The 22,719-nt window shown below is 55.3% G+C and overlaps 2 protein-coding genes across 6 annotated transcripts; both read left to right on the forward strand.

The window, feature by feature from the left end:
* Positions 1-127: 127 nt before the first annotated feature.
* On the forward strand, positions 128-6,072 carry LOC119096201 (cell division cycle protein 23 homolog). Of its 5 annotated transcripts, none has more exons than XM_037218998.1 (5): positions 128-192; positions 1,948-2,134; positions 2,896-3,561; positions 4,188-4,725; positions 5,459-6,072. In XM_037218998.1, exons 2-5 carry the CDS (start codon positions 1,973-1,975, stop codon positions 5,872-5,874), a joined length of 1,782 nt encoding a protein of 593 aa, XP_037074893.1. In that variant the 5' UTR covers positions 128-192; positions 1,948-1,972; the 3' UTR covers positions 5,875-6,072. The 5 variants fall into 5 exon arrangements, with proteins under 5 accessions (XP_037074893.1, XP_037074892.1, XP_037074891.1 ...); XM_037218997.1 differs by having other exon boundaries at positions 152-192; positions 1,937-2,134; XM_037218996.1 differs by lacking the exon at positions 128-192 and adding an exon at positions 204-319.
* Positions 6,073-6,606: 534 nt separating this feature from the next.
* On the forward strand, positions 6,607-22,705 carry LOC119096203 (lanC-like protein 2). The gene is made up of 9 exons (XM_037218999.1): positions 6,607-6,826; positions 7,178-7,357; positions 7,987-8,138; positions 8,599-8,746; positions 9,535-9,675; positions 9,926-10,111; positions 10,901-11,047; positions 11,592-11,694; positions 21,103-22,705. Exons 1-9 carry the CDS (start codon positions 6,731-6,733, stop codon positions 21,177-21,179), a joined length of 1,230 nt encoding a protein of 409 aa, XP_037074894.1. The 5' UTR covers positions 6,607-6,730; the 3' UTR covers positions 21,180-22,705.
* Positions 22,706-22,719: the final 14 nt, after the last annotated feature.

Raw genomic sequence — 22,719 nt, forward strand, 5'->3', positions numbered from 1 at the left:
TTAGTATTATCATGAAAATTATTGGTCATTTCTTAGTTTTTCAGCATTAATGAACGCACTGTAAACATTCTGCACACTTCAAGCACGAAAACGGCGGTCATTGCGAGAGCCTTTTGATTACAGGGGCTGGGTGCCTATCTAGCGCGTATGTGGAAGAGCCGTGGGCGCCGGAAGGACTGGTGCCAAGGCGAGGTATGCGACGTAAGGCATGATTGGTCAAAGCTGGTCAGGGCATTGAAACCGCCGGGTGTTGTAAATAGTAGGGGCGCGCATCTTATGCCGTTCCGCAAATAGTGGGGCGCGCATCTCATGCCGTTCGGTAAGTTGTAGGGGCGCGCATCTCATGCCACTCCAATTCCAGATCACTTGCTGATGTTAACAACTGGCAAAATAAATTGCACTAATTACAGGAATGAATACCTCAGTGCTGGGCACCTATAGCAATTGCTGCAACAATTTCAGGTCTCATGCAGCAGTTTGGCACAGTATTGCCACCAATCTCAGCATGCTGAGAACATGCTAGATCACCTACCTTTTGATTCACCACCCATGGCAGGGTAGGCTTGGGCACTTGATGTGCTGGCTGTGTGCCCTTGACTTGTGGCAGAAGCTGTGACTGCTTATCAGTTGATGTCAGAGGGGAGGTGGGACTGTGCTGAGCATCGCAGCACTGCGCCATGATATTTGACTTAGAGCCACACTGGGGCATTCCTTCCTAACTTTGGCAAAGCTTAAACCTTTGGAAAGTATGAACTGGTTGTGTATAAACTGCAGGAAGATGCACCTGAAAGCTGACTGCTCTCCCAGCTATAGATAGGTTATGCCCATGTGTTTTATTGGAACAGCAATCTGGGTGGCATGAGTGTGATGGATATTTTGATCCCATGTGTGCTGAAGATTCACTCTGCTGCATTCATATAAAGCTAGTTCAGTGCAAGATCATCTTTTCCCTGAGTGGTGCAGATTTGTGGGCCTGTCATAACCTAGCTTTTAATCTTGTTTTACTAAGCCAATCTTGTCTGAAAGGTGAAAATTGTCATATAGGTCATGCTGCTGGTGATTATGGCTGCCTGGGACCTACAGGCCCCATTGTTCTTTGGTAATCAGGCTGACTGCCAGGTACTTTCTGGGAAAATCTGATGCTGCCCTCAATTCATTATCTTTCTGGCTGATTGCTGACAACATAAGAAATGATACAGAGATGGATAGTTACAAAACCCAAAGTAATGCATGGTGTGTTTCAATCTATCTCTGCTGGACTTTCCCCTGCATTTTGGATCTGCTCAGCAGAGGGGAGTGTTCCACATTGATATGGGGCATTGAATTGAAATAGCTATCTTGAAGACCTTTCAGTGCTGTTCACAATCCTGCCTTTCTTAAGACCCAAGCCCCTCTAGTTTATGAGCTGCATGCCCACAAAAATGGGGAAAGGCTTTTGGGGAGGGTATTTCAAAGCCAGTTTGGCATTGATTATGTCATAGTTATGTCATTCAATTTCTGTCATTCCATAAGCAACCAATCAAGGCCAAAAAGAGTATAATTTGTTTGGCATTCATGTCCTGGCATTTGTTCATATCTGGCATTTATGAGCACAATTTCCAGGCATAGCAGCAATGAATTGGTTCTCAGTCAAGTGTTTTTCAAGGTATAATGATGGTATCAAGCCATGGTGCATTGGGGGTCATATCTACTAAACAGAGAGTTGTGCTGTCTAGAGCAGTGTTTTCCACTTAAAAAGTATACCAATAGGTATAAGTGAGCTTGTTTCATCATGTCTGATGTTTGCTTCAGTATCTTCAAATGTGAAACATTTCTTTTAACCATGCATAACCACAGCAGCAGGTTATGTTATGCTGTTGAGTACACACAATTCACCAGGTGACTCAAGACTAGAGACAGGCATCTCTGAGCCAGTGCTCTAACCAGTGTGACACAGTTCTTCTCCAGTGATCATCAGACAATCTAAAGCACCATGGCTGGACAAGTTGAAGAGCTAGTCTTGGACCTGCCATCAATGAAGCGTGATCTTCGAACCATACGTGGCCTATGTCGAGAACGGTATTTGCGACATTGTAGCAAGTGGTGTGGGGAGATGCTTTTGGCACTGCAAGATGTGAAAGAAGATGCATCACAGGTAAGTTTTCTACCAGTCATCTTCATCCTTTTGCAGACCATGTGTAATGTTTCCATCACAGTGGGTCATTCAGTTATAGCGCCTACCTCACAACAGGCCCATGGTGAGGTACACAACTGATATGGGCTCCTGTGTGGACTCGATTATTCACATGGGCACTTGGTAGTTGCCTCTAGCTGGGATGGTTTGTGGCTGGTGGAAGTGGTTGTGCGAAGTCAGACGAGGTCAAAAGGTGGGGGATATCGCTTCGAGCATTGCAGCACGTTAGATCTGTTGCAGCACACATTGAACGGGACTTTCACGATCGTATGGTGGGAGCAGGTCTCATACAACAAGCCCTGCCTAGTGTAGACTAATATCACAAGGCCTTTCATTAAGACTGGACTAACTGTATTAATTAATAAATAAGTAAGGTGTGTATTCAACTTAACATTCAATCAGTGGCCCTCATAAAATTGTTAAATGTTTGTTCACTTCAGAAGATCATTGATTAAGTCCACACCGTCAGTATAACGCAATGTACTCGCAAGTAATGGTCATCTGCCTCATGGGCATGCAGCTAGACCAGTCGCAATTGTGTCTGGTTGTGCGATGGACCGTCAGCTGGCTGTTGCCTGCGCTGGCCGGCAGTCCGTCCCCGCAGGGTCTGACCTGTCCGCCCGACCGATCGCTCCGTCCGCAGCCGACTGTTGCCTGCGCTGGCCGGCGGTCCGTCCCCGCAGGGTCTGACCTGTCCGCTCGACCGATCGCTCCGCCCGCAGCCGATCGGTGACATCGAGACCGAGCCCGGGGCCGAGTCCGAGTCCGAGTCGGAGTCCGAGTTGGAGGCGGCCGAGCTGGCGCACGACTACCTCCTGTGCGGCGAGCTGGACCGGGCGGCGCACCAAAGTGGCCGCTGCGTGGGCCGGCGCGGCCGCTTCCTGCACCTGTACGCCCGCTACCTGGCGGCGGAGCGGCGCCGCGCCGAGGACAGCCCCGACCCGCTGACGCCGGCGCAGCGCCTCAAGTCGCCTGAGCTGGCTGAGCTGCGCGCAGAGCTGCAGGCGCTGCACGCACGACCCGACGCTGACGGCTTCGTCAGCTACCTGTACGGCGTGGTGCTGCGCCGGCTGGAGCTGCGCACGCCGGCGGTGGAGGCGCTGGTGCGCGCCGTCACGCGCCAGCCGCTGCTGTGGCAGGCGTGGCTCGAGCTGGCCGCGCTCGTCACCGACCGCGAGATGCTGGCGCTGCTCACGCTGCCCGACACCTGGATGCGCCAGCTGTTCTACGCGCAGGTGTTCCTGGACCTGCAGCTGAACGCCGAGGCGCTGGCCATCTACCGGGGCTTCCAGCAGGCGGGCCTGCAGCGCGCCGCCTACATCAGCGCCCAGATCGCCATCGGCTACCAGAACATGCGCGAGGTGGACCAGGCCATCGAGGTGTTCCAGGTGCGTGCTCGCCCGGGCCGGACCGCTGGCCAGAGGCACTGGTGTGGAGGACACCGCGGACCGGGATACTGGCGATGGGCGTCAGATGATAGCACGGGGTGCTGTTAGAGTGACGGATTTTCGTTGCACCGCGGTAAAATCATATTTGAAACCCTGCTTTGGAGTGTACATGAGGCTGACAACTATGTTGAAGTAGGCAGCAGGTGTTCACAGATTCTGTGTCCATTTGTAAGTACCTGCTATGTAGACAAAGCATCGGCATGCACGAATTGCACATGCCGAAGTACTGTAATTATCTTCAAGAATCGTAGGCAAAGAACGCAAAGAACGGGGTCGGTCGCTTCTATATGCCTGGTTCGGTATCACCGAACCTTGATCGAGCATTGACCCCAAGTGTCGGGGTAATGTGTTGTATTTGGCTATAGATATACTAATTGAGTTCCCTCGTCACAGGCGGTGGAAACTGACCCTGTCAGAGAGGCGGACATGGCTAGAGACGAGGGACATCACTCTGTGTCCGTACCACGTGCTACTTACGTCCGGCTCGGGGAAGTGCTGTCCGGATTGTTCAGAGTTTCGCAGCGCTGTTATCAGGATCTTTTTTGACTAGCTTTGTGTCTTCGCAGGGCCTGCTGAAGACCGACCCGTGCCGTATGGAGAACATGGACTCGTACAGCAACCTGTTGTATGTGAAGGGCATGCAGGTGGAGCTGTGCAACCTGGCGCACAACCTCTCCCAGATCAACAAGTACAGCGTCGAGACGTGCTGCGTCATCGGCAACTACTACAGCCTGAAGAACCAGCACGAGAAGGCGATCCTCTACTTCCAGCGCGCACTGCGGCTGAACTCCAGCTACCTGGCCGCCTGGACGCTGATGGGCCACGAATACCTGGAGCTGAAGAACACCAACGCCGCCATCCAGTGCTACCGGCAGGCGATCGACGTCAACCGCCTGGACTACCGCGCCTGGTACGGGCTCGGCCAGATGTACGAGATCTTGAAGATGCCGCTGTACTGCCAGTACTATTACAAGCAGGCGCACCAGCTGCGACCCAACGACAGCCGCATGCTGATGGCGATGGGCGAGTCCTACGAGAAGCTGGACAAGCTCCAGGAGGCCAAGCGCTGCTACTGGAAGGCGCACAGCATCGGCGACATTGAAGGTGGGCTCTGGGTCTGGTGATGAGGTCTTGACCCTTGCTTGTCAGCAAGCTTTTTTCCCTGTTGTTTTAGCTAGCTTGTTTTGAATTGGTTGCACCACGATTGACATTGGGCTAAAAGGAAGCGTTTGCGGAAGATTATGTGCTCCCGGAGCCAACCGCCCTCGATGTATAACTTTCGCTCCGCTCGTGTAAGACGAACGTGACCGCGGGAGCTTTTACGTTAGAGGACCTCACGGGCTGGGTTAACAATGAAAAATGAGAAACCTATCCTGAAACGCGCTAACAAATGGGGTTCTCCCAGGATATGGCCCACTTTCGCCTTTAAGTTGGGTGAGGGGCTTGAGCCTCCCCCCCCCCCAAACTGAATAGGAAGCTGAACCCCTGTCAGTCATCACTGCGTTTTGTTTGATGTCCCGAAGTTGTATCACTACAACCGACCAATGAGGTGCGTTGTCTTCTGTATCTCATGAACTCTTCTTGACGTTTGGAAATGATTCCGCATCCATCGGTAATCGTTCCTGTACCGAACAATACTTCTGCTTATTTGTACCGCAAACTTTTGCTTAGTAGACAGACTCCGTCGACTGTCTTGTACTCCTCTTTGTGGACTTTCTGAAGTGCACCTTGTCGCCGCTCTCCGTCAGAGATGGATTCCCTGTAGCACGCGGCGCCGCCGTCGTATGCCAGACGTTGCCCTGATTCAGACCCAGTCGCCTCCGGCCGTGTCCGTCAGGTTTCGCGCTGCTGCGGCTGGCCAAGCTGTTCGAGCGGCTGGGGCAGCCGATGCGCGCCGCCGCCGCCTACGCCGACTACATCCGCGACTCGGAGGGCTCCGACGTCTGGGACCGCGAGGAGCAGGCGCAGGCCTACCGCTTCATGGCCAACTACTTCCTGGTGCGCGGCCAGCTGGACGAGACGGCCCACCACGCGGCCAAGTGCACTGAGTTCCCCGAGACGCGCGAGGAGGGCAAGGCCATACTGCGTGAGGTGGCGCAGCGGCGGGCGGACGAGGGCGGCACTGCGGAGCTGACCGAGCCGGGCACGGCGCCGCCCACCGCGCCGGAGACGTCTGGCCAGCTCGCGGCGCACGGCGACACACCTCTGGGCATGTCGCCCCTGCCGCCGTTCAAGCTGCTCTTCAGCCCGTGATGAGGCCGCTGGGAGCGTGGGTCGCCGCTGAGCGGTGGGGGAGGGAAGGGGTCGGTGGAGCTCATCTGGGGCGGTCTGCTGTGGTGGCTGGATGTTGTTAAACGCTGAAGGGTATCATGGCACACGCTTTCAGTGTATGGGGGCCGCTGCGAGTTTATCGCGGATGAACTTGTGAACTCAATACATGTTTCCACAGAGCTTGCGCTGGCCTCCCTGCTCACTGTTAAGTCTTTAGTCTAGTCTGTTGAGTCTTGATGCAAGGCAGTGACCGCATCATGACCGTTCGGAGTGGGAATTGTAGGGAACTAAGGGAGCGCAAGTGGCGAACAAACGAGACGATGTTTTGGAGCGCAGTGAGGAGACGGTGCGACCGTGGGAAAGACGCCCTTCAGTCGTCGTCATCTTTCTTCACACAATTGGTTTGCGCCAGACAATAATTTTTTCAATGCATGGTCACCGCAACTGGAATGATGCTTACGGACTTCGTTTCACTCTGATATACGACTAATGATCGCCCACGCAGAGGTAAAAACCGGCGCTAGTGCTTTCACACCGCACTCTTCTCCAGCCACCAACAGAAACAAGACAGCCGTAACGAAAGCCATTTCGCCCTTCCCCGAGCAGTTATGACGTCATTTTTACATTTCGAACCAGATTGTCAAACCTTGGTGGAATTTGTCAGTCAAGGTCATTGGTGTTTTGATTTCTGCATTGGCGTACAGTGTGGAGGAAAGCACCCATATCGCGGTATCGGGTCCTGCGGCTGGTTCTCCCGGGTCAGGGCGATACAACGCCTCCCGGGTTGATCGTTGATAGGTTCCTGTTTCTTCATTCCCAGCCAGCCATTGGTGGAAAAATGAGTGCGGATAGGCGGGAGTTTCGGAATCCGTTCGATGACTTTGATATTTCTTTAAAAGATTGCCCATTGGTAAAAGATGGAACTTCATGGCGGGTAAGTTTGCTTTGGCTGATTGCAGGGGTAAATGCGTTGTCTTTTTCGGAGGTGCACAAATTGTGGCATAGCAGTGTACTGGGCTCTTGGCTCTTGATAAATTCCCATTCTCATCTTGTGATGTCATGGCACAGGCTCTTGATGATAAATTCCCATTCTCATCTTGTGATGTCATGGCACAGGTCATTGCATCAGAATGCAAAACTAATGAAGCTTTTGGTTGTCACCAGTCTTATCCACCTGGAATATGAATAAAGGTGTGTGTGCAGAAAAATGTGATGCAAGCATTGTTTGATATAGTGCAGAACATGATGCAGTATCTATTTTGCATCTCTTGGGGGACTTTTACAGCTGGCTCCTGCATTCAAAACTCACTTGGAGTCTTGGATTCAAGACTTGCTGGGCAGACTGGAGGCAGACATGGAGCGTGATGCCGACTGGGATGACAGCAGTGTTTACACAGGAACAGCTGGACTGATTTTGTTGTTCATGCACCTGAACTCAGTCACTAGTGACACTAAGTACCTCCAGGTAATGGCATTAGCATTGTGTGCTGTGCTGTGATTCACCCCCCCCCCCCTCCCCCCCAATGATGTCATTCTGCAGAACAGCAGAAGGAGAGCAATCTGCTTGATTTTATGTGTGCACACTTCCAGTGCCCTGACCTGCTCAGATGTGATAAGCTGCTTATCTGTCAGTGACTATAACTGAGTGTTGGTTTGAAATGGTCTGTTGACCCCAGCCTGCAAACTCCACATGATGTAAAGGACTGCTGTTATACCTTTAAATGGGAATGCCCCATGCAAGACAATATGAGCTCACTCTCTAGGTCCATATACCCAGATCCCTAGGCTGAATCCTTGTTTGGCATGAACTGCTGCAGTGCTGGCATGTAGCTGTGATGGGCAGTGCTGGCCAGCTCCTGATGTGTGGTGTTGGTTCAGTCCTGTTGTGAAGTCCTGGTCCAGTTATCAGCTGTGGTGTCAGTTTGATCCTGATGCCAGCTCCTGACATGCAGTACTGACCCAGTTATGATATAAAGGCTGGTTCCTGAAGCCTGCTCCTGATAGTGCACCAGTCACCTCACAACACATGGTCCTGATGTGCGGTCCTGCTCTGCCCCTGACATGCCCCTGATGTCGCCTCCTGGTATATGGCAGAGGGCGGCCGAGCTGGAGCCGCGCCTGCCATCGCTGCGCCCCAGCCACCGTCGGCCCACGCTGCTGTGTGGGGACGCCGGGGTCGTGGCTGTCACGGCCGCCGTCCATCAGGCGGAGCGGCGCACTGAGGAGGCGCGCCGCCGACTGGCAACGTACGTCCGGCTCCATCTGATGCCAGGCCTCTGATGTGGACCCGCCGCTGGTGCAGTGCTGCAGCCTGGTGCGCCGACTGCTGTCGCCCCGCCGCTCTACTCCGACCACACAGTCTGGGAACTCGATATAATGGCGTGATACCGGGACCAGTGATGTGTAGCAGGTGGTCAGAACGCATTCATTACATCTCAGGTGCGATGGCCGGGCTAGGCTGTCTTACAAAACACCCAAAACTTATTGCAAGTTTATGAGCATTGAGTGCATTCCATGCTGCATTTATAGAAAACAATGTCGCTGGTGCTGCGGTCTTATTGATATAGATCCAGTGGCCAGGATTTATGGCCATATGCTCCTAAATGTTGAAATGTTGATTGCTGGTATGGGTTCCAGTTCGGCATGTTTCAAGGAGGCCCTAGTCTGTTGTGTTGGCTCTGGTGCACAGTCTCCTGTGTCCGGCAGTGTGATGAAATTGGCATTTGCGGTGGAAGAGTCATCATCGCTGCCGGATGAGCTGCTGTATGGACGAGCTGGCTACCTGGCCACCCTCCTCTATATCCGTCGCACGTTCGGAAACGACGTGCCGAATCTAGAAGAGGCAATGCAAAAGGTGAGCCTTGCCCCAGGTGCAATAGGTGTATGTGACTAACTACAAGATATTGCGGTGCGTAATGGTCGTGATAAAAGTTTGAGCCAATTCCCGAAGCTCGCGTTGTTGAAGCTCCTCCATTTTCTGTTAACTGCCTGGATCAACGTTTCGCTGTCGGACTGTTTCGAGGGCTGGCTTCGCGCGGACCGGCTGTGACCTCCCCCTGTCGTCAGACGGTGCCCGCCATCGTCTCGAGCGGTACCCGACTGGCGGCCGGGGTGGGGTGACTAGAACAGGGCTCCCCGACTGACCGGGACCTCCCCCTGTCGTCAGACGGTGCCCGCCATCGTCTCGAGCGGTACCCGACTGTCGGCCGGGGTGGGGTGATAAGAGCGGAGCTCCCCGTCTAACCGGGACCTCTCCTGTCGTCAGACGGTGTCCAGCGGTGCTCGGCTGGCGGCCCGGGGTGGGGTGACTAAAACAGGGCTCCCCGACTGACCGGGACCTCTCCTATCGTCAGACGGTATCCAGCGGTGCCCGGCTGGCGGCCCGGGGTGGGGGTGACAAGAGCAGGGCTCTCCGACTGACCGGGACCTCTCCTGTCGTCAGACGGTATCCGCCATCGTGTCCAGCGGTGCTCAGCTGGCGGCCCGGGGTGGGGTGACAAGAGCAGGGCTCTCCGACTGACCGGGACCTCTCCTGTCGTCAGACGGTATCCGCCATCGTGTCCAGCGGTGCTCAGCTGGCGGCCCGGGGTGGGGTGACAAGAGCAGGGCTCTCCGACTGACTGGGACCTCTCCTGTCGTCAGACGGTGTCCGCCATCGTGTCCAGCGGTGCCCGGCTGGCGGCGCGCGAACGGTCGCCGTGCCCGCTGATGTACGCCTGGCACGACAAACACTACCTGGGCGCCGCGCACGGCCTCTGCGGCATCCTGTCGCTGCTGCTGCAGGCGAGCGCCGGCACGGGCCGGGTCGGCGGCCGGGCGCCGGCACGCGGAGGCGCCAGCGCACCGGCCGGAAGCAGGCCACGTAGCCTAGTGTCGTGTCCGGGCTCATGGCCGGTCTCCGCGGGGTGTCGGCAGACTGGTCTGTACGATCGCTGGGCGCGTGCGTGTGGGGTGTGAGCTGCCGCCGTCACGGTGACGCCCTGCGCGAGGATGGCCGTGACCGCCGGCGCCACACGGCCGCCTCTGGCGACAGGTGCCGCAGCTGGTGGCGCCACCTGCGCTGGCCGACCTGGTCCTACCGACAGTGGACTACTTGGCTGGGCTTCGGCTGCCCTCCGGCAACTACCCGTCCTCGCTCGAGAGCCGCACCTCCGACCGGCTCGTACACTGGTGCCACGGCGCGCCTGGCTTCTGCCACATGTTCTGCCTGGCGTACCAGGTATGGTTGAGACACTGACGCCTCGGCTTCTCCCGCACGTTTAGTCTGGGGTGCCGAGTGCGGCTGAGACACCGATGACCTGACCTTTGCTGTCGGTGTCCCCGTCCGGGGGGGGGGGGGAGAGCATTTGACGTGACCTCTTGGATCATCCGATCCATGATGTATTGTTGGTTGTCCGCACTTAGCTTTTTTATGTCGACCGTGTTATACTCGGTAAATGAGGAAGCTAGTTGCTGGTTTGACTCCGGTGCGTTTTCCACGCCGCGGTATGGACGGTTGTGGGAGTGGTAGCTGTCGGCATACGCGCGGGTGGGGGCCCGTGCTGGCTGTCGCCCGTGCTGGCTGTCGCCCGTGCTAAATGGGATGGTTTGGCTGTGACCGGCGAGTATAGCGCGTGCCGAGCTTCGTCATGTATCGTCTGCACGTGCCTCTGTCTGGTTGACCGAGTGTCCCGGATGCCGGTCATATAGTCAGGTCGTGACACCGAGCCTGGCTGAGAGGTGTGCCGAGCTGCTGGACGGAGCGCCGCCGCACGCCGCCGGGGATGGGCCGTTGGCTGCAGTCAATGGCGGTGTGGCCGGTCGGTGTCGAGCGACGACTCCGCGGCTCTGCGAGCTGGCAGTGAGATCCCGTCCCCACGGGTGGGTAGGGTGCTGCTCAGGCGGGCGCAGGTCTGGCTTGGTGCGCTGTTTTACTGTTGTTTGGGAGGCGCCGTGCAGTGTTGCGGCTGGCGCCCGCCGGCGCCGGTGTCTGTGCGTGCGGTGTATCGACGGGCCGCTGCGCCGGCAGACGTTCGGCGACGAGCGGTACCTGCAGCTGGCCCGCCAGAGCGCCGATCTGGTGTGGGCGCGCGGGCTCCTCCGCAAGGGCTACGGCCTCTGTCACGGCACGGCCGGCAACGCCTATACGTTCCTGCACCTGCACCAGCTGACCCAGGTGAGCGGGCGCCGGGCGGAGGCCCGCTCCGCTGACGCTAGTGGACGCGCTAAGTAATTCATAGCAGACTTGAATCGGTGGTGCCAGGGATTGATACCGATCGGTTACGGTATTCCGGTGCTGTCGCTTCGTACTGATTGGCTGCGGAACACTCCCTGGCGATGATTACATTCTGGAAAGTATGTGCGGTCTTTGTTTTCCGACTCGACGTTCGTTCCGTCGCCATCGTAGAGTTGTGTTGATGCCCGGCTATGGCGTGTGCACAACGAACAGTTGTTATTGCTGTCACATTTTTGCGCGGCTAGGCCTAAAGTTAAGCTTGCCTCGGCCTTGGGATTTTTTTGTTTTGCAAGGTAAGTGGACATCGCCATGATTGACAGCTTTGCGTGCAGTTTTGTGCCACAGCTCAAGAGTGCTACGTTTCGCCGTTGCCGAGCGGGACATGGCTAACACCAGAACGTAGAGCGCATACCTGCTGTCCCCTCAACCCGTACCGGACATGGCGTGTGACCCTCCCCCCCCCCCCCTCATCCCCTCTGGCCAGGATCCGCGCGACCTGTACCGGGCGTGCCGTTTCGCCGAGTGGTGCTCCGAGTACGGCCGCCACGGCTGCCGCACCCCGGACCGGCCCGTCTCGCTCTTTGAAGGTACGCCCGTGTACCTCGTACCTCTGTGACTTACATCTGCATGGGAGCAATAGGCGTATTCTGCGTGCTTGAAGTGGGCATCGTTCGTGTGGCAGTGCTAGCCGAAGTGAGTTTGTGGTTCTGATCCTGATACATTCGCTCAGCGGTCGCCATGTCAAGCGTGATTCGCCACTTGGCGCGGCGGTGCTGCTGGCTCCCGCGCCGCCGTCTTGCTGATGCCACACAGCCGTCTTCTGTTCACGCCGTCTTACTGACGCCACACAGCCTTCTCCCGCACCGCCGTCTTACTGACGCCTCACAGCCGCCTTCTGTTCACGCCGTCTTACTGACGCCACACAGCCTTCTCCCGCACCGCCGTCTTACTTACGCCACACAGCCGCCTCCCGCGCCGCCGTCTCACTGACGCCATGCAACCGTCTCCTGTACCGCCGTCTCCCTGACGCCACGCGGCCGTCTCCCGCACCGCCGTCTCCCTGACGCCACGCGGCCGTCTCCTGCGCCCGCTCTCCTCAGAGTCGGAGACACGTGAGCGCCTTTGGTGTGACTCGGGACTGTCGCGGCGCCTGTCTGAGTTCCAGCGCATCTGCTAGTCGGTATCGAAGCGATGTCGGTTGTCGGGCCTGCGGACTATCGGGATGTATGGCACTGTTGGCACAAGTAGTGCCAACGGATACGGATATGGATGTTCCTGCTCAGGGACATCTGCGGCAATGGTGTTCGACGCGAGCAGCATAAAGTCATCATGTATCAACGTACTAGGTTTATAATGAGCGGGGTCGCGTCAGTGTCCTGCCCTCGATCGCCAGCGATCACAGTGCACGCACACAAGAGCTGAGCATTTGCATGATGCATATTTGAATATTCAACCCCGTATTGGTATAAGGGGAATATGGCATACCGAAGTTAATATTCGAGTGTCCGAGAATGGTCAAATGCGTACTGAAGAAGATAGCAATGTCCTCACAAAATGTTGAGCTTAAGTTGCATTTTGATCCTTAATTTTTCACTTCCTGCTGACGAAGGGATGAGTTTGAATTCTTATAGTCGATTAACTTTCTGGGTCAGAAGTCCGGGGGGGGGGGGGGATAGTAAACTGTGCCGCGAACTCTGGTAGGCCACTGGGTCAACGACCCAGTGGTCTACCAAAGACCACTACACTATGCGGTGCAGTGGTCTGTGTAGTGGTTGTGGAACACCATTGCTGCAGACCACCACTATACTATACAGTGGTCTACAGTAGACCTCTGGGTCTCCCCGAGACCGAACTCTGGTAGACCACAGTTCGGTCCCGGGGAGAACGAACTGTGACGCGTGCTCTGGTGGATCACTGGTGTACTGGACTGCCATGGGGGCCACGTTGAAACCGTGCGCGGATAGTGCTGCAATGCGAGATATGTCGTTAGGTTAAGGTGAAAATGGTGCAGATTTTACCCATGTTCTTTTTCCCTGCGTTTATTTTTTCAAAGTTGTCTGGTTTACAAGTGTTAAGACAGATTACTGATGTGTTGTGCGAATCTTCGAAAATGATTTTCCTCGTTGACCTTTCCTTCCAATTAGCAGCACACGGATTGCTATGTTTCGCAGTCCGTACGACAAATGTTGACCTAAAGAGAGAGAGAAAGAGAGAGAGAGAGAGAGAGAGAGAGAGAGAGAGAGAGAGAGGAGAGAGAGAGAGAGAGAGAGAGAGAGAGAGAGAGAGAGGAGAGAGAGAGAGAGAGAGGAGAGGGAGAGGGAGAGGGAGAGGGAGAGGGAGAGGGAGAGGGAGAGGGAGAGGGAGAGGGAGAGGGGGAGGGGGAGGGGGAGAGGGAGAGGGAGAGAGAGAGAGAGGGGGGTATTCTAATAACGAAAGCGGGCCGAATGTTCAACTCTATTGCACTACCTATGTGATCTGTATCGCGATAGAGCGGAGTCGTGGAGGGGCGAATTCATGCCTCATGCAAAACGCGCTAACCCAGAAACAGGATGCACTTGCAACCTTGGCTAGCTGATCACCCAAGTTTGTTTATCTTTCTTGCGTCGGAGTTAATTGTGAGTTAATCTTTCGAGCTATGCGGTCCGAGCGCTTTCATCCCTCAGGAGGCTGGTGGGACTACGAGCTCGCCATCGGCTGTATGAGGGCGTATCGCCTCTGCCGTGCCCGCGGGAATTTGATGTATGCCGCGTAAGGAGCTCCGCCGGCGGATAGAGCCAGGTGGCGTTCCCCCGTGTGGCCTGATCCGCACCGGAACACGTCCGCCGAAAATAGCGACAATATGCGCGGGGGCTCGTGCTCGATCTGGTGTGCAGGGTCATGACGGGCTCGCAGCTATGGAAATAGAAGACGACGCATCATCAGTGTGTCGTGGGCCAAGTAAGCACTGGTGATCCATCTGGCGTCGGGTTTTGTTAAGAATAGTAACTTTATAACCTGGTCTTCGGCGGTCTATCGGTATGCTTTGAAAGGCATGAGCTCGCTGTGACCTATGACAACGTTAGTTAATTTTAGGCATCCTACGTTAGTGCAAGGGCGCGGTACTCGTCTGTTAAACTGGCAAACATTGAGGTTTGGAATAACTACAAGATGACGAGACGCCGCCTTGCTCTCGTTATCATCTTGCCGGCGTGTGGCTGGCTTTGGACCCCACAAGGCCTGGCGATCAAGTCCTCCACAGTTAACACTACTGCGACTCCATCCGTATTCTGGAGCACGCCGTTGATAGGTTGATAGCAAACCAACAAAACGCTTTGAGCTATCACGTAGATAACGCCAAACGCAAGTTTATGAAGCCAAAGACGCCTCCAGCGATGGATACCAATGAGTTTCATCATTTCGTGAGGAAATCATCATAAGATGTGAATGGCATTGCTTGAAAAAGGTCGGTCATGAGTCTTCGGAATTTCAATCCATGCACTGATAAATTGTTATGATTTGGTTTTGGCAAGCCCGATCAGATTGGGTTAGGACACACATATAATTTGGACAGGTATTGTTGACAATAAGCAGGGTTATACGCCAGGGCGATTTTCATTGTGCAATTCTAGGTTTATTCTTCATTGTCTCATATTCGTGACAGGTCTCGAAAAGGTGATGTTGACCACTCTCCGATGAGCTGCTGACGCGCCTGGGTTGGACAGTCCCGTTAGTGAGCTTTAGCTGGAACACTCGCCTGCATTGTGCGTTTGGTTTCGCGTTTTATGAAGAACGACCCCTTAAAAAGCCGCAAAGTGGACGGTAACATGGCCTGTGCGCGACAGCACGTTACGGTCTGCACACATCGCCCCACACATTGGCCAGTACAACTGTATTTCCCGTCTGGTCAAAATACGTCAGCGTTGTGTTCCAGCGACATTAGGTCGTCTAGATCTGGACTCTTGAACTTTTCTTGAGGCGCTCTTCAACTTTTTAGCGGTTGGGAAGTTGTACGGTTTTTATGTTAAAGGGAGCGTTCCACAGTTGTATGGGGTTTTGAACTGAAATAGCTATCTTGAAGACCTTCCGATGCAGTTTACACCCCTGCCCGTCTTTAGACTTAAATCTCTTGTTTCGGAGCTAGACACCCGCGAAAATGTGTAAAGTATTTCGTGGAGGGTAGTTCAAGGTCACATTGGCATTCATGACGTTAAAATTCGGCCATCTAAGTCCTGCCATTCCACAAGTCATGCTGCGATCAAGGCCGAGAGAAATATGGCGTTCGATTCGTTCATATCGGGCGTTTGAAACACGATTTCCAGAAAACGCGGCCATCAATTGGCTTTCAACCAATGTTGCGCAGGGTACGATCACTTGATCGAGCAATGACGAGCAAATATCGAGAAACATGTTTACTAAGCGGAGAAATTGTGTTGTCTAGAGCAGTCTTCTCTACTTAAAAGGATACGAATAGAGCTTGCTGCATGATGTCTGATTTTGCTTTAATATCTTCAAATGTGAAACAGTACCTCTAATAGAACGGAGGTGGCGAAATAATGGTGATCCTGCAACGCTGTTGGAAAATCCAGCTTGCATGCAAATACGTAATAACTGACATAACATAGCTCTTAAATAAGTCGGCTTATCGTTGCCGAAAGCTGTATTAATCTGCGATCACTGCGCCGATGTATTATGTTTTAGTGGGCGTGACACAGAACTGCTCAAGTTGAAGGTGCTGTCATAGTGCATACAAAATCCACTCTGTTTGCAGCCTCACCCGTAGCTAGTGATGCAATTAACGTGATCGTGGTATGCTTCGTGTTATCTATATGATAATTTGAACTGCCTTGTCCACCGTCCAACGTCCCAGTGGCCCTTCCGTAATTGTTAGATCTGGTCCTGAATGTGATTATTCGCTTTCACACATTTGCATAGAACACATTTTCCTCTCCACGTTTAGCAGCTTATGTCTGCCAAGCAGGATTTCATTCTCCAGCACGTGCGGCTTATGTGCAGAGGAAACTCTGGCGTCACCGAACAGCATGCGACAGCAGAATGGGGAAGGGGGAATGGGGGTAAAATACCACTCCCATTATCTCGGTATCTAATGTTTGGATCGGAAAGCGCGAACAAACATCGACAACCCTGGCCAGTCTTACATGCAGTTAGGTCAGTAATGGTCGAGTTCATGTTGGTCACGTGGCCGATTGCGTCCCATGTCGCGCGAGATAAGTCATCGAAATGTAGAAACGAATGTAAGCTTGACCTCGCGTCTGAAACTAGAGCCAAACGAGAGAGCGTATGGTTACACTTCACGAGCATACCGTAATGCCAACACAACACAGGCCAACTTTTGACGTCAGGACACCCTATCTGGTATTGCTTTCCTGCTCTCCAGCTCACCGGACATACACAGGTCATTTGGGGTGGAGATCTGTTATACCGACTTATTTATGGTAGATGGGCGTAACAGCTCATTCTGGTCCGGCTCATTAGCAGATCTGACATGACTTCTGATGGTGACCTGCTGTGCCCTCGTGCACTGCGATTGGCCCTGGCAACAGTCACCTCAGTCGATGAGCAACGTTAAGGCTCTCGAAAACAGGGCCGAGAACTGCGAGCTACTGCATATGTTATGTATGCGAGTTACTGCATGTGTTACTGCATGTACTCGCGCTTACTTCTATGAGCTACTGCGTGTAAATCGACATTCGAACCCTCACGGGTGATGTCGTTATGCCAGTGACGTCAGCGGCCTGATCGAGCATAGCAGATCATCCTTCGGAATGTGCCAGATTGGTCGCCTGCCAGGTAGTGCAAATTTGGGGGTCTAACTCGCGCGGCTCATAAGGTATTCCCGGAACTCACTGGACAGGCTGCTCCTTCTCACGCAGGCGACACAGGTTATTAAACGATATCGATGCACTCTGGATTGTTTTTGTTTCTGGTGGCCGTGACCGACGCATGGCGAATCACGCAAGATTGTGGATGGACGCTGGGCTCAACACACGGGACGTGCGCACATGCGGTTGTCTTGACCCGAACCTCGCTGAACCTCTCACGGTGCAGGTCACGGCGTGATGAATCCAGGCCGTTTTCAGGGGAACTGGCGCTGGCCGCTTGCCGGCCGGTCACCAGGTCGGCAGCTACGGGCCATAACTGAAGCACGGGTCGGACAGCGTCGAAATCGCGCCAGGATCTGGAGGCGGTAGATTCACCAACACTGTGCAGTTCGCTTTGCGTTTCTGTACGCTCCCGCTGCCCATATCTCAATATCAATGTTTTTTTAAGCGTTCAGGAACAGGCTGATGCGTGGTTGTGCGAGGGCGTATGGCCGCATGTCATGTCAGGACACGAGCCTTGCCAGAACGATGGTCCGTTTTTTCCTCTGTCGAGATGTGTTGGTCTCGTTTCTCTGCGGTGCCGGGTCGTCGAGATCTGGCCCTGGTTTCATCAGTCTTTTTAATCATTTCTGCATCCTGAAATTGTGCCTTGCATCGTTGTTTGTCTTTGCAGTTGGAAAATGTGCTTATTCCCATAGTCAAGAGAAAGAGATGTAAAACGGCGACAATATTTTATGGTTATTGTTACAGACAACTGAGGTTGCAACAGGCTACCCTGTCTGCCGGGGTGCTGTATACCGCAAAATAGGTTGCAGGCTGCTTGAACGGGTTGCATCCAAACGTATTGTGCCTAACGACGTACAACATTTCGAAAATTATTGTACTTCTTGTGACTGAAAAGTGTATCTCGGCTCGATCAGTGTGCACATATCTCTAGCGCGACGGCCTCGCCGCTCAGCCTACAAAGCTCTCTGTGAGTTGACGCTAAACCTCGCCGGGCCCGCCGCCTGGCTCGTAATGCATGAACGTGGTCCCGTGACCCCGCACGACCGCGCTAGCAGCGCAGAACATCCCGCTCCTATTGCTGTGAACGGCCCGTATACTGCGATCAGATTGCGTCTAGCCTGCGAGGCACAACAGCAGTTGCACGGCATCTTCTGGTCGGACCTGCACCCGTGTGTTTGTTGTACGTCAGCGAAACCAAACAGCTGGGCAAAAAGTGTAAGGAATGCATTACACTGGAATGACACTATTTTGTAGGTGGTGTCGGAATGCAAGCAGATGCCATTGCCCTTTTGAGTACGTTCTCCTGCTGAGAAAATGTCCTCTGCGAGCATATGTCCAGGATAGGGGCAACTCAAAACGAAATAACCGCTGTTGCCCACTGGTATCGTTGCAAAGGATAGGACGCACTGGCTGGTTAGAGATCAACCCCGACGCCACTTGCAAGGTGGGACCACGGGGAAGGGGCTGTTAGAATGCAACGGCGCCACGTCAGAGCCGATCGTAGCGGAAATCGAGCCCCGTTTGGCGGCCTTCCGCGGCCAGCCGCGTACCGCGCTGGCTCGCTGGAGGACACCAGCCCGCCTCCAGCTGCGGTTCTGCCTGTGTTCCCCGCATGCGGGACGCGGGCGTGGACCTGGACGTGGGAGTTGCTGCTGTAGCGTGCTGCAGCCGCTGGCGCGGTGAGCCCGTGCGCCTTCTCCGCTGACCGCGGTCCCGGCGGGACACGAGTATGGCGGGTCACGAGCCGCCCTCCCATCATCCCTTCCGGCTAGCCCGTGCGCCTTCTCCGCTGACCGCAGTCCCGGCGGGACGCGAATACGGCGGGTTACGAGCCGCCCTCCTGCTCTCCCTGCCGGCCAACCCGTGCTGACCGCCATTGACGTCGTCCTCACGGCCTGTGACTAGCTGTCCGCGGCCGCCGACATCCAAACTCGTTCCAGTGCGGACTGACCCGTGGCGTGCCATCTCCAGTGCCGCGACGGGCGGTGCTTCATCCGGGGATGTGCTCTGGTGGTGCTAGTAGAGGCTCCGTCACGGCTTAGAGGTGTGTGTGGGAGGTCGGGGCGCCCGTGTTCGGAAGGCTTTGCGCTCCATGCCACCCCGCGTGCTATTGGTGTTATGTAATATTGGCGGTGGCGTGATGCTGGGTTCTGCAAGGAGACAAAAAGCCGGGCGCCCGATCGGCTGTCGCAGGCCGTGGAGCCTGTCAGCACGCCGGTGGCCGGCTGTACTCCTGTCCGGCGGATGGTGTCGCAGCGCGAAACGGCCAGTTGGGCTCAGTTCAGGGCGTGTTGTTATGATATTTGGTAACACCATCAGAGCAAAGCAAAGCGGTTGGGCACAAAAGCAGACACTGCGCCATGGAGTGTGGTATACTACACCACACGGCATGAGTGTAGGCTACTAAGGTCATGTGTGCATCTAGTCAAAACATTGGGCCATGCCTGGCTCGGTCGGGCCCCCGCGCTGAAAGGACCGCTCCGTCGTCTCGACCATCGACCCAGCCCGATTACCCCGCAGTGGGCTGCAACGATTAGGCAATGAGGGATTATGGATGACGTTAATAATGCCTTTCAGGTTCGCTGCAAACCTGATATAGTCAGCACCGTGAATGGCCTGTTTTGTCTTTGATTTCCACTTAGTTTTTTCTTGTAGCGAAGCTAGGGGTACAGGGGCACCTTATTTTAATCGAAATGATGGCATGCAATTTGGGTAAGCAGTTCCATAGCTGAAATCGGGTGGGTGCACTCCGTCCGTCCTCCATATTTCTGCTTACCTCCCCTTCGTCATCGTTCCCCTCAGCTTCAAATGCTAAAGGCGCGGTGAATTTCACCTTTTGGTTAGTTTGTCCAGATGCCCGGTCTGGTAATAGTATAGCGCATATTGCGGTCAGGATGTTTAAGTTTGCTTTAGGTGTGCCCCCGCTAATGGCAGGTTTTCTGCTGGCTCGTCCCTCGCCGGCCTGATAATAGTATAGCGCATGTTGCGATCGGCATGGTCAGGTTTGCTTTAGGTATACCCCCGGTAATGACAGGTTATCTGCTGGCTCGTCCCTCGCCGGCCTGGTAATAGTATAGCGCACGTGGCGATCAGGATGTTTAAGTTTGCTCTAGGTATGGCCCGGTAATGACAGGTTATCTGCTGGCTCGTCCCTCGCCGGCCTGATAATAGTATAGCGCATGTTGCGATCGGCATGGTCAGGTTTGCTTTAGGTATGGCCCGGTAATGGCAGGTTTTCTGCTGGCTCGTCCCTCGCCGGCCTGGTAATAGTATAGCGCACGTGGCGATCAGGATGTTTAAGTTTGCTCTAGGTATGGCCCGGTAATGACAGGTTATCTGCTGGCTCGTCCCTCGCCGGCCTGGTAATAGTATAGCGCATGTTGCGATCAGGATGTTCATGTTTCCTTTAGGTATGGCCCGGTAATGGCAGGTTATCTGCTGGCCCGTCCCTCGCCGGTGCTCTTCGCAGGGGCCGATGCATGCGTCCCATCGGGGGTTACGGTCGTCCGGCGCGGCGCCCGTCGGCGGGGAGTTGCCGCGTCTTGTGCGAAGCCCGTCGGGAGGCGTAGCTGTGACGCGGCGTCCTTGGCCGCGCCTGCCAGCGTCCCGGTGGGGGAGGGGGAGGGGCCGCGGCTGCCGCCCCGGCCGCCGCTCCGGTCCGAAGCCCTTCTCGCGGCCGCAGCGCAGGGGCGCGGATAGTGCATCTGCCGTGGTCGGGGGTCAGGGGCGGGGTGAGAGCGAGGAAGTATTGACGAGGTCACGGTGGGGAGGACACGCGGCGTCAGTGGTATTTATTGCGCAGGATGGCGTGCGCCCTTCCCGTTAGTAACCCGGGCAAGCGGCGAAGGCCATGGTCAGGTTTGAATGCAACGAGTCGAAACGTTTCCTTGCTCATCTTCAGCAGCGGTGACGGTCTGGAGATAACGAATTGAGCAAGACTGCTTTTAAAGCCGAGGTCTGAAGCCGATTAACACGAGCTCCGAGGCCTGAACACATGACGCTGTTGCCGCGCGCGTGCGCCTGCGCCGAGGGCGCCGCTGGGCGCGTGATGCCGCCCGTCGGCCGGCTGCCTGCCGCCCCTGGTGACGTCAGCGGGGCGGCCGTGACGTCAGCGCGGTCGGCGCCGGCTGACGTCAGCGGCGCGTAATCCGGCTGCACGGTTATTTTCAGGCATAGCCGGCACGGTGTATTTTCTGGCCGACCTGCTGCACCCAGAGAAGGCCCGCTTCCCCGGCCTGTGCTTCTGAGGGGGCGGCGACGACTGCGGCTGCGGCGGCGGCTGCGGCTGCGGCTGCCCGGCGCTCCTGTCTCGGTCAGGAGCTGCGCCTCCAGACTGTGTGGAGAAACTGACCAGCGGATGTGGTGGTCGGCTCCGTCCTCGCTTCGCGCGTCTGCGAGTCGCCGCGTGCTGGCTCTCCCCTCGCGGTATCAGCTCCGGTGCAGGCTGTATGGTCTTCGAGTCTGTTCAGGAAGTAGCTGCAGATAGCGCTGTCGGATGTATGGCAGTGGTCAGTTTTGAAGCCACAGCCTGTGTTTCTTCCAAGGCTTCCACGACTGTTAAGTAATCTTGTTAAATCGGTGGTCATTTTCAGACCCGCCTCGCTTGAACCCGACCTACACACAGTGGCGATTCTTTACATCAATGTAGCAGTTTCAAAGCCACGCGTAGTCACGGACACATGATTCCAGTCAAAAATTTGCAATGTGCTCGTCCATGTTTCTGTGCTCTGTGATTTATGGCTACTATCTCCGGTGCTCCGTCTCGCGTGCGTATCTCCTCCGTCTCGTGTTCGTGCGCAATCTCAAGATACGAGTCGTCTACGCCTGCTAGAAAAGTTCGATAGCTTATCGAGCAGCAGTCTTCCCGCCCCTCTGGACGAAACGGAACAAGCATGTTACACCCCTCGTGGTCTGAATCGAGCCGAACCTCTGGGCTCCTGAGCCAGACGTGGAGAACGCCCGCCCGCGGCACGCTTCAGACGCCAGCGTGCAGTGCATAATCGCGAGATACTAGCATATCCCTCCTGTGGTCACTCTGGTGACGCTAAAGGGACGGATCGTATGATTTCAGGTCGAATAGCCCGGCATCCAGGATGTGGTGCGGGCTCAGTCCGCTCAGACCATTGGCGTCGTTCAGCGCCTGGTTTGAACGTGGCAATGCCCATGCTGTTCAAAGCCGGAGCATGGCTTCTGCCTGTCGGGTCAAAACATTACATCTGCAGTCGGCCGCTCTTTTGTGAGTTCTTCCAAATGTCTAATTGCTCTTCGACGTAAGTTGCCGTCGACTGGCGCCAAAGCAACGAGCTGTTTTTGCTCGCCTCTGATTTTATCTGCACCATTCGCATCGTTCCGCACAGCCACGTTTATCGGCGTTGGTGGCTTGTCGCCTGCGTTTGCAGCCACTGAAATCCGGGGAGATGACGTTCACTCCCCGCTGACGCGCGCATGCCGCGAGTGTCCACTATGGCGGCCAGGGACTGTTGCGCAGCTTTATTAACCTGCCTCATTCACTCTGTTCTCGCGCATCGGATCAGCTGTCGGGACGCACAGACGTGAGCTGTCACCTCCCACCTGGTGACGCCGCCCGACTGTTGACCCCGTCCGCCGCTGGCGCGCTGTTCCGTTCGTTTGTTGGCATGCCCGGCCCGGTCAGTTTGTGTAGCGGCAGTGTGTGTGCCGTGTTCCCCGCGCCGCCCGCTGGGGTCGGGCCGCCGTCGTGCGGACCTGCGCGGTGGGGCTGAAGTGCTGTTTTGGTGCGTCCCTGCCAATACACGCTGCGCCCATTCT

This window comes from Pollicipes pollicipes, unplaced genomic scaffold (genome assembly GCF_011947565.3).
Source record: "Pollicipes pollicipes isolate AB1234 unplaced genomic scaffold, Ppol_2.1 Scaffold_4295;HRSCAF=5057_pilon_pilon_pilon, whole genome shotgun sequence".
NCBI classification, from domain to species: Eukaryota; Metazoa; Arthropoda; class Thecostraca; order Pollicipedomorpha; family Pollicipedidae; genus Pollicipes; species Pollicipes pollicipes.